The sequence below is a fragment of the Fukomys damarensis genome, unplaced genomic scaffold (assembly GCF_012274545.1).
Source record: "Fukomys damarensis isolate Sample0158 unplaced genomic scaffold, DMR_v1.0_HiC HiC_scaffold_4, whole genome shotgun sequence".
NCBI classification, from domain to species: domain Eukaryota; kingdom Metazoa; phylum Chordata; class Mammalia; order Rodentia; family Bathyergidae; genus Fukomys; species Fukomys damarensis.
In genome coordinates this window covers 42,597,569-42,609,044 of record NW_022900916.1, presented here as the reverse complement: position 1 = coordinate 42,609,044, position 11,476 = coordinate 42,597,569, and the positions used below count along the sequence as shown (strand labels likewise).

The following is an 11,476-nucleotide window of genomic DNA, read 5'->3' as shown; positions in this document are numbered from 1 at the left end:
ATATATATATATATATATACACACACATATATGTTTTTAAAAGTTGTTGAGATGGGGCTCAATAAGACCAGGAAAAAACTGGAAAAACTACACATCAGCAGAGAAAACTGAAGCAAATTGATTTAGGCAGCTGCTTTTTTAGCCACAGAGGGGAGTTTAGTCCAGTAGGTTTTTAAACCCAGAGGTCCCCTCACTGCCTAGGTGTCTTAGTTACTTTTCTCATTGCTGAGACAAAATATCCAACAACCAAAGTTAAAGGGGGAAAGGTTTACTTAGCTCACAGTCTGTAGAGATTTCAGTCCATAATGGGCTGGCTCCAAGGCAGAGCGGGACAGGAGAGGGGCAACAGTTAATGGAAGCAGAAGACAGCAAAAGCAACAAAGGAAACTTAACAGCATCTTTCTGCCCCCTTTATATTACCCAGACAACTGGGATTAGGGCAGTGCCAAACCAATCAGTGTACTGGTTTAGTAATCACACCCTTAGTCCCAGCATCACACACTCTAGATTCAGCCACCTGTGAAAAGCCACATGAGGCTTTAGGGGGGAATATCCAGACCAAAACCACATTTTCCCCCTATCCCCTGAAGAATCATGTATTTCCCTTTACACAAAAAGCCATTCAGTCCATCTTCAGGAATTGCCAAAGTCCTAACAGTTTCAGCATTACTAAAAAGTCCAAGTTCAAAGTCTCCTCTGAGCTTTAAGGCAAATTCTTAGCTGCAAGCTCCTGGACAAAAGACAGTGAAACACTTCCAAAATTCAGTGACACAAAATAAACATTTCATTACAAAGTTTACAAACAGGAGGGTAGCAAAGAATTGGAACAAAGCAAGACCAAAATCCAGTAGAGCAAACATTAAATCCACAGTTCCACTTCCAGCATCCTTAGAAATTTGTGGCAAGTTGCGAACTACAAAGGGCTTTGGTGGCTCTGCCTTTGTGGCACTTCTGGTGGTTGTAGCTACCATGGCTTCTCTCTGGTACTGGCTCTGCTCCTTCTTTGCAGGTATCCTCTGAAAGTTCATGTTCCTGGCTTCTCCAAACTTCTAGGCTCTCCACCTTTGGCTTCACATTCACAGCTTCACACACTGCCTCTCAGTGGCACACTGCCTGGCCTCTTAGGCCTTCTGATATCTTGTTGGAAGCCTTCCTGATTCCACAGCTCTTGCATTCTGCATGTGCCTAAAACCAGCATCATGTGGATGATACTAAGATCTGCTGCCAGCTTGAGCAGCAACCAGACTTCTTTTTCTCTTGACTGTAGCATGACTATTAAATGGCCCCCAAAGCTCATGTGTTGAAAGTTTGGACTTCATCTGATGGCACTATGGGGATGTGGTGGAAACTCTAAGAGCTGGGCCAAGTTGGAAGAAGTAGGTCACTGGGGATGTAACCTGGCAGGGTATATTGTGTCCATAGCCCTTACTAGTTCCTATGCCTCTATTGCCATGCAGTGAGAACTTTCCACTCTCATGCCCTTCTGCTTCTCCTCAAGCCCAAAGCAATGGAGCTAGCTCACCATGGACTGAAGTCCTGAAATTATGAGTCCAAAGAAGTCTTTCTCTCTTTTAATTGTTTTTCTCAGGTATTTTATCATGGTGACCGAAAGCTGACTCATGATGTATCAAGTTCAGGTTAAATTCCTCACTCCAGGTCTTGCCAATGCTTACTCAGTTCTGTCAATCAGAGATTTGTTTAAAAGGAGAAAACCTCCCTGGGAAGATTATGAGAGCAGAAGCGGGAAGGCAAAGGCAAATTTCTGTTGGTGACCCACGGTTAGATAAGGAGACTCAGGAAATTTTCTGTGCTACAACAGTTGTTCAGATGTAACAGAGCACAGGGTGGGAATTTGATGACATGGGTGTACTGAGGAAAAGAGAGTAGAGGAATTCTGATATAAAGAGCACCTTTTGAAGAGCAGACCGCAAGGGGCTCCCTGGTGAATAAGGGAGGACAAGGGAAGCACATAGGTAGATAGCGTGGTAAGAGTGGGGCACTGAAGAGAGTGTTGAGGAGGTGTCAAATCCTGGCTTATTTAGGAGAGTAATGGAGAGTCCACTGGAAATGAGGCATTCAGCACACAGATGGCACAGCACAGAATTTTACTTAGTTATTGTGTATCTGCATATTTCATATTCACTGTGTATCTGCGTATTTCATCAAGAGTCATGCCTGCCACCTGCCATGGTAACATATACCTTCCATTACCAGGAAATATAGGAAAAGAATCAATTGACAAATTTGTAATAAACGTATGAGAATGCCCTACGGCAGTGAAGTGGTGGTGGGGGGGAGTAAAAAGTCACATTTTAAATAAAAACAAGAGCAGAAGCAGCAAATTTGGGTAGAAACTTATTTTTTGTACTCATATATAGTCTTTTCACAGAAGAATCTAAGTTCAAAGAGCCTCTCAGTGTTGAACTCATATGCAAACCCATTTTCCCTATTCTGAGGCAGAATACAATAAAATAGCAAATATATAGGACAGTTTTGAGCACCAGAAATCTTTTTATACTCATAAAATTAGATTCCATTGAAAACACTGTTTTCTTGGACCAGAGATTTAGCTCAGTGGTTCCATCACCTGCCTTGCAAATGCAAGGACCGGAGTTCAATACCCAGTACCAGGAAAAAAAACACACACACAGAGAAAACAAAAAACAACCAACCCCCCCAAAAAAACAAAAAAACACTGTTTTCTTGAAACCATAGTGTAGACCTTCTGTTTGTTATACTTCATTCTGCCAAGAAGGATAATCTTACTGATCTTTGGGTTGTACAGGAATATAGACATTTATTCAACAAGTGAAAGTGTGTACCTCTATAGCTTTTAAAAACTGATATGTTAGTATATCCATTTACTTAGTACTTCTTTAATTTCTATGCATAGTTTCATATATTGCTTATGTAGGACTTTTGTTCACTTCAGTGTCCTAGGTCTGAGAAATACAATAGGGGTTAGCTGGTGGCTAAAAATGAAAATTACTACAACAAGCAATACAGATGCTGGGGCTTTGCTAGAGGAAATGCTCATAGGCTACAAGTTCCATGGAAAGAACCCCCATCAAATGGAGTTCCCAGTTGTAACCAACCAAAATAGAACTTAGCTTACTTGACCTGAAAATTGCTGTCCCACAATGTCAGTGTTGCCACTTAACAGTAGCACTGTGGACATCAGGTTCTGATGTTCCCAGATCCAATTGCCCTGGGACATTGGAATTTCTGTCACCATTAGCAATGCCACTTCTCAGCTTCTTTGAATCCCAAGATCCTATTTCAAAGTTTAGAGTAGAATGCATCTAATTGGCTTGGCCAAAGTCCATATTGGCACCCAATCTGCAAGGAAGGCTGGGAAAGCATTTGCACGTGTTGGATTACTTAGTGAGTTATAGGCATTGCCTCCTACCTACATACTTACAGTATAGAATTCACTCCATAGGAAGCAACTCAACATTCCAGGCATTAGTAAAAGGACAAATGTCTGTTGCAGATCTTAGTATCACTGTGCTAGGCGTAATTGTAGTGCATTTTCATTTTTCAGAAGAGTGCAAAGTTTTTTTGCCTTTGAACCCTCTGATGAGCGTGTTAAAAAATGATTATTTTGTAGTTGTTTTTACAAACATGAGTAAAAAAGAAATGACAAAATACTTACCTTCTCCCTCTCTCACCATCTAAACTCCAACCAATAAATTCAGCTCACCTTGAGTGTCATACCTTCTCTACAGTATTTCTTGCCACTCAGCATGTTCTCTTCCTAGTTATTTCATATTTTTGAGAATAGACAATTGCTTTAATAAACTATTCTGCACATGTTGTAACTATTCAAAGTCTACATTGCCTTATGCTTTAAGTAATGGGACACCACTCTAGCCTCTTATTCTCAAGACTCCATACCTTTACTTGTAAAATAGAAATGTAATTATAAGCCTCACACAGTTATTAGAAGATTAAATGAGGTACTATTTATAAAGCACATATGCACAATACCTGGGACTCCTGAGCTTTGCAAGTTGATGGTGAATATTTTTTCACATTTTTTTTATTATAAGATCCTTGAAGGTAAGGGTTATATCTTACTCATTTTTTGGTTCTTGACACAGGGTCTGGTTCTCCATGAATGTTTATTGAATTACATTGCTTGTTTCTGAATCAAAGCCTGGACACCATATTTGCTTTTGTATCCCAACTTACAGATCATTTTAAGACTTTAAAATAAAATGTACTTATTTATTTATTTGTGGTACTGAGGATTGAAAAGCACTAAAATGTCCTTTCAAAATGTAAGTATATAATATCTATCCAATATTTAAATCATTTTATTAAAAATAATCATTAATCCTAAATCTCTCCACAGGTCTTCTGGAATATATTAAAACAAAGGACAACATAAGTTTTTCTTATCATGAAACTATTACCAGAAGGACAATTCAAGATTTGTATTATTCAATCAATACATCTTACATCATGGCTGATCGCATTTCTTAATCTGAATTCTGTCTGTTCTCTAAAACCTGCCCAACTTCCAATGTATCAAAGGAAACCTTTTATAGCTGCGTGGAATACTCCAACAGATCAATGTCTGAAGAGATATAATATAAGAATGAATCTGCAGATCTTTCAGGTGACTGGAAGTACAGTGATCAAGGCCAGTGGGCAAAATGTCACTATATTTTATCCCAACAGATTGGGATATTATCCTTGGTATACATCACAGGGGGTCCCCATTAATGGGGGTATCCCTCAAAATATGAGCTTAAAAGCACATCTCAAAAAAGCTGGCCAAGACATTGACTATTACATACCAGCTAAAGATTTCAGTGGACTTGCTATCATAGACTGGGAATATTGGCGTCCACAGTGGGCTCGGAACTGGAATGCAAAAGATGTTTACCGACAGAAGTCAAAAGAGTTGATTTCTGATAGGCAACAGAATGTAAAAGCTACTGATATTGAATATTTAGCCAAAGCAAACTTCGAAGAAAGTGCAAAAAAATTCATGATGAAAACCATCAAATTGGGTATTAAAAAGCGACCTAAGGGCCTTTGGGGTTATTATTTATATCCTGACTGCCACAATTACAATATGAATGACCCTAACTATACAGGTTCATGCCCAGAAGAGGCAGTTTTGAAGAATAATGAACTCTCTTGGCTCTGGAATAGTAGTGCTGCTTTATACCCTTCTATTAGTATCAAGAAATCTTTCAGAGACAGTGAAAAAGTTCTGCACTTCTCAAAATTTCGGCTGCATGAATCTATGAGGATCTCTGCTATGACATCTCATGAGCATGCTCTGCCTGTGTTTGTCTACACAAGGCTAGGGTACAGAGATGATCCTTTATTTTTTCTTTCTCAGGTAAGAAGCCTCTTGCCCAATGGTGTGTGGGGGATTCTCTCTTATCTTTAAAAAAGGCATTTCTTTATTAGTTATGCTCTTTGAAGAATATTGGATTCCGTTGGAATGTAATTCCTGTTATAATAATATGTTAGAACATAATTCCTCCTTGACTGTGAATCCATGTAGACTCTTCATTCCTGCAAATTGAATTTTTATTATCTCATCTATTATAATTCTTTTAAGAAATGTAATAAGGTAGTAAGGGGTTAAAGTGTGATTCAAGAAACTACTACACTTCCTGTCCCCTAACTTTGTGTGTATTTTCTTGTGATTAGCCCATTAGTTATTATAGAAGTTCACTAGAATAGTTTGTACTGAATAGTTAGAAAATCAGGGAGAATATTTTAAACAGGAGTAGTTTTCTCAGACTTGTAGAAATAGAATGAAAGAGATTCCTACTCTGGCCTCACCATATCAAAGAGAGCTTCCTTTTGTGTTTTCTTTTAAATATATAACTTTGATAAAAGATAGAAGGGAGGTATAACAAGGAAGTGTAAATATACTGAAAATTTAACCCCTGTATACTTAAGATATAACAACGATAATATACTTATCTGCTTTTTTCTCACATTAAAAATTTCAATTTTAAAAAAGATAAGGATTTGCAAATCTGCAAAAAGCAGGTGAGCCTATAGACATATAGATATCTGGATTATTGTTGCCTCTACAACCACAAGTAATGAAAAATTGACAACGTAAGCTTATGTAAAAACTTACAAATAGAAGTTTTATTATGTTTATTCTTACTTAAATTATCTATGTGGCCAAAGCACACAGATGAGAGAAACAGTAGGTTAACTTTCAGCTAGATTTTCTCTGCCTTTTCTGCTGCATGTACTTAAACAGAAGCTTCTAGGAGAATTTGTGGATACCATAACCTTTGGATTTAGATGATCTTTTATGAACTTTCTATATTGAGAAGATTGAAGATGAGTTCAGTATTTGGGCCATAGTAAGCTTTAAGATATTACTGGAAGCCAAACATTATATATATATATATATTTGATACAGGCATTTCTTTTACGAATTTTTTTTTTATTGAGTTTATTGGTACATTTAGGGATACAGTACAGTTACATTCATTGTTGGGATCATGTACCTTTACATGGCAAGTCTTGATTCTCATTTTTTTCCCCTTACCTCTGCCCTCCCTTCACCCCCTCCTCCCCTCCCCATCTACAAACACTTTATTTTCATCTTTTCATTCTCTCACATTTTTTTCTTTTCCCTTTTTGTTCTTCCCCTACGTATCACACCTTCCCTACACCTTTAGCTCCTTTCCTCCCATTTCTAAATGTCAGTAATCTTATTAGAATCTTATGCATTGTTGCAGAATATTCACACCAGGGAAACTATTTGGTATTTACACATGTGGGACTTATTTATTTCACTTAGGAGTATATCTTCAATATGTATCCATTTTCCTATGAATGAATCTATTCTCTCGCTCTTTATGGCTGAGTAATATTCCATTTTATAGAAAAACCACAACTTCTTTATCCAGTTTCCAACGGATGGGCAAATAGGTTGTTTCCAAGATTTAGCTATTACAAACTGTGCCGCTATAAACATGGGTGCACATACTTCTCTGTGATATGATTCTTTTAGTTCTCTTGGAAAGATACCCAACAGAGGGATGGCTGGGTCAAATGGAACCTCCAGTCCAAGCTCTTTGAGGTATCTCCATATTGATTTCCATAGTGGTTGCACTAGTCTGCACTCCCACCAACAATGGAGGAGGGTTCCTTTCTCCCCACAACCCCGCCAACATTTGTTATTGTGTGATTTCTTGATAGCAGCCATTCTTTGTGGGGTGAGGTGGAATCTCAGTGTTGTTTTCATCTGCATCTCTCGAATGACCAGTGATGTGGAACATTTTTTCATATATTTTCTTGCTGCTTTCACTTCTTTGTATGAGAAATGTCTGTTCATTTCGGATGCCCATTTTTGGATCGGGTCTTTATATTTGGGGGGACTGATTGTTTTGAGTTCTTTATATATCCTTGATAATAGTCCTTTGTCTGAGGTACAGCTGGTAAAAATTTTTTCCCACATTGTAGATTGTCTCTTAGTTCTGCTAATGGTTTCTTTTGAAGTACAGAAGCTTTTTAGTAAGATGAGATCCCAGTTGTTGATTCTTTCTGCTAGTTCCCGTGCTACTGAGGATTTGTTCATAAAGTCTTTTCCTATACCAATGTCTTCCAGAGTTCTGCCTAACTTACTTTCCAGCAAGTTTAATGTTTCTGTTTTAATATTTAGATCTTTAATCCATTTGGATTTTAATTTAGTGCATGGCGAAAGATAAGGGTCTAATTTTAATCTGTGACAGGTTGATATCCAGTTTTTCCAACACCATTTATTAAAGAGGCTATCTTTCCTCCACTGAGGATGGTGAGCTCCTTTGTCGAAGATGAGGTAGCTGAGTACATCTGCATTTGTTTTTGTGTCTTCCAGTCTGTTCCATTGATCCTCAGGCCTATTTCTTTGCCAGTACCATGCTGATTTTATCACAGTGGCTTTGTAGTATAGTTTCAAATTGGGAATTGTTACACCTGGTGCCATGTGACTGTTGCCTATAATGGCTTTTGCTATTCTAGGTCTCTTGTGGTTCCAAATGAATTTTTGGATTCTTTTTTCTAGTTCTGTGAAATATAGTGTTGGAATTTCAATTGGCATTGCATTGAATGTATATAGCAGTTTCGGTAGTATGGCCATTTTCACTATGTTGATTCTTCCTACCCAGGAGCAGGGGATATCTTTCCATTTTTTTATATCCTCTTCGATTTCTTTTTTCAGAGTGCTGTAGTTTTCAGTGTAGAGATCTTTTGTTTCTTTTGTTAGATTGATTCCTAGATACTTCATTTTTTTGGATGCTATTGTAAAAGGAATTTTTTCCCTTATTTCTCTTTCTGTCTGTCTGTTATTTGTGTATAGAAAGGCTATTGATTTTTGGGTATTCACCTTGTATCCAGATACTTTACTGAATCTGTCAATTAAGTCTAGAAGTTTTTTGGTGGAGTTTTTTGGATCTTCAATGTAGAGTATCATATCATCAGCAAATAATGATAGTTTAACTTCTTCCTTTCCTATCTTTATTGCTTTAATTTCTTTCTCTTGTCTAATTGCTGTGGCTAATGTTTCCAGAACTATATTGAAGAGAAGTGGCGATAGTGGGCATCCTTGTCTTGTTCCTGATTTTAACATGAAGGTTTTCAGTTTTTGGCCATTCAATATGATGTTGGCTGATGGTTTTTCATAAATAGCCTTTATTAAATTGAGGTATAGACCATCTATTCCAATTTTTTGCAGGGTTTTTATCATGAATGGGTGTTGAATTTTATCAAATGCTTTTTCTGCATCTATTGAGAGGATCATATGGTTTTTGTCCTTGACTTTGTTAATATAATGTATTACATTCACTGACTTTCGTATGTTGAACCACCCTTGCATCTCTGGAATAAATCCGACTTGGTCATGATGGATGATCTTCTTAATAATCCTCTGTATTCTGTTTGCTAGTATCTTATTAAGGATTTTTGCATCTATATTCATTAAGGAGATTGGTCTGTAGTTCTCCTTTTTGGTTGTATCTTTCTCTGGTTTGGGAATCAGAGTGATACTTGCTTCCAGGAATGAATTTGGAAGTATAGCTTCTCTTTCAATTTCATTGAAAAGTTTGAAGAGTAATGGTAGTAGTTCTTCTCTAAATGTCTTGTAAAATTCAGCAGTGAATCCATCAGGGCCTGGGCTTTTCTTTGTTGGTAAGTTTTTAATTACATTTTCAATTTCACTGATTGTGATTGGGGTGTTTAAAATGTTTTTATCTTCTTCGTTCAACTTTGGTAATTCATAAGTATCTAGAAATCTGTCCATTTCTTCTGTGTTTTCCATTTTATTAGAGTACAGGTTCTCAAAGTAGGTGTTCATGATCCTCTGGATTTCTTTCGGATCTGTTGTGACTTCGCCTTTTTCATTCCTAATTGCATGGATCTGAGCCTTTTCTTTCCTTTTTTTGATAAGATTAGCTAAGGGTTTGTCAATTTTATTTATTCTTTCAAAAAACCAGCTCTTTGTTTCATTTATTTTTTGTATCGTTTTCTTAATTTCAATTGCATTGATTTCTGCTCGGATCTTTATAATTTCCTCTCTTGTTCGAGCTTTGGGTTTTTCTTGCTCTTGTTTTTCTAGGAGTCTAAGTTTCATCGTTAAGTTGTTTATTTGAGCCCGCTCTGTTTTCCTAGTGTGGGCATTCAATGTTATGAATTTTCCACGTAGAACTGCTTTCATTGTGTCCCAAAGATTCCTGTATGTTGTATTGGCATTCTCATTTATTTGTAAAAACTGTCTAATTTCTTCTTTAATTTCCTCTGTAATCCATTGATTGTTTAGGAGAGTGTTGTTCAGTTTCCATGTGCTTGTGAAGTTTCTATAGTTTCTTGTGCTATTGATGTCTAGTTTGATTGCACTATGATCTGATAATAAACAGGGGATGACTTCAATTTTTTTGCATTTATTTAGACCTGTTTTGTGAGCCAGTATGTGGTCTATTTTGGAGAATGATCCATGTGCAGCCGAAAAGAATGTATATTCTGGTTTTTGGGGGTGGAATACTCTATAAACATCTATTAAGTCCATGTGTTCCAAAGCTTGGTTCAGTTCTATTATTTCATTGTTGATTTTCTGCCTAGTAGATCTGTCAATTTGTGATAGTGGGGTATTTAAATCCCCCACTACAATTGTATTAGTGCTTATTTGGTTTTTCATGTTACTTAATATTTGTTTTATATAGTTGGGGGCATTTATATTTGGTGCATATATGTTTATGATTGTCAGCTCTTCCTCTTGAATTGTTCCCTTTACAAGGATGTAGTGTCCTTCTTTGTCTCTCTTAATGAGTTTTGGTTTGAAATTTACTTTATCTGAGAATAAGATTGCTACCCCTGCTTTTTTCTGGACTCCTGACGCATGGAGAATTGTTTTCCATCCTTTCACTTTCAGTCTATGGACTTCCTTTTGCACTAGGTGTGTTTCTTGTATACAACATATTGTTGGATTTTGCTTCTTAATCCATTCTGCCAATCTGTTTCTCTTGATTGGTGAATTGAGGCCATTAACATTGATGGTTACAACTGATATATTTTGACTTATTCTTGTCATGTTTTTGTCCATTTGTTGACTCTTTTTACTTTTTCTCCCATCTCCTTTTAGTTTCTTGCCTTGCCTATTTGATTTGGTCTGTTGGGCCTCATGTTATTGTGAATTTCGTTGTCCTTTTCTAGGATATTGTTTAGAATTCCTTGCAGTGCTGGTTTGGTGTTCATGAAATTTCTCAGGTGCTCTTTGTCGTGGAAGTATTTTATTTCCCCATCTATTTTGAAAGAGAGTTTTGCAGGATACAAAAGTCTAGGTTGGAGATTCTTTTCTTTTAGGACTTGGAATACCTCACTCCAGGCTCTCCTTGACCTAAGGGTTTGTGTTGAAAAGTCTGCTGTGATTCTAATGGGCTTCCCTTTGCATGTGATTTGTTTCTTTTCTCTTACTGCTTGTAGTATTTTGTTTTTCTGTTGGATTTCTGGAATCTTGATTATTATATGTCTAGGTGTAGATTTTTTTTGATCGTGGCTGGTTGGGGTTCTATATGCCTCACTTATCTGTATGTCTAATTCTTCCCTTCTGTTTGGGAAGTTTTCTGTCATTAATTCTGTGAAGAGCTTTTTTATATCATTTGTGTTTTCTCCTGTTTTTTCATGAATTCCTATCAGTCTTATGTTATTTTTCTTTGTATCGTCTAGGAGTTGTTGGATTGATTTCTCATGATCCCTTACTGTTTTTAATAGACCTCTTTTTTCTTTTTTCACGGTCACTATCCTATCTTCTATATCTGAAATTCTATCTTCGCAATCTTTTATTCTGTTTCGTACACTTTCAATAGAGTTTTTAATCTCCTGGATATCTGTTTGAATCTGTTTTATGGATTCCATTTCTTTCCTCTGTTGGGCATTCATTGTTTCCATGTCTTTCTTATGCTGAGTCTTCATGGCTTCTATCACAGTCTTGAGCTCATCTATTTTTTTC

The 11,476-nt window shown here is 36.9% G+C and overlaps 1 protein-coding gene across 1 annotated transcript in view; it reads left to right on the top strand.

The window, feature by feature from the left end:
* The window catches only part of LOC104869957 (hyaluronidase-4), a 24,923-nt gene that overhangs the window by 4,937 nt on the left and 8,510 nt on the right, over positions 1–11,476 (top strand). The window contains exon 2 of the mRNA XM_010635362.2: positions 4,358–5,359. Within this exon, the coding sequence (XP_010633664.1) occupies positions 4,406–5,359 (954 nt within the window). The 5' untranslated portion in view covers positions 4,358–4,405. The remainder of the gene's footprint in view (positions 1–4,357; positions 5,360–11,476) is intronic.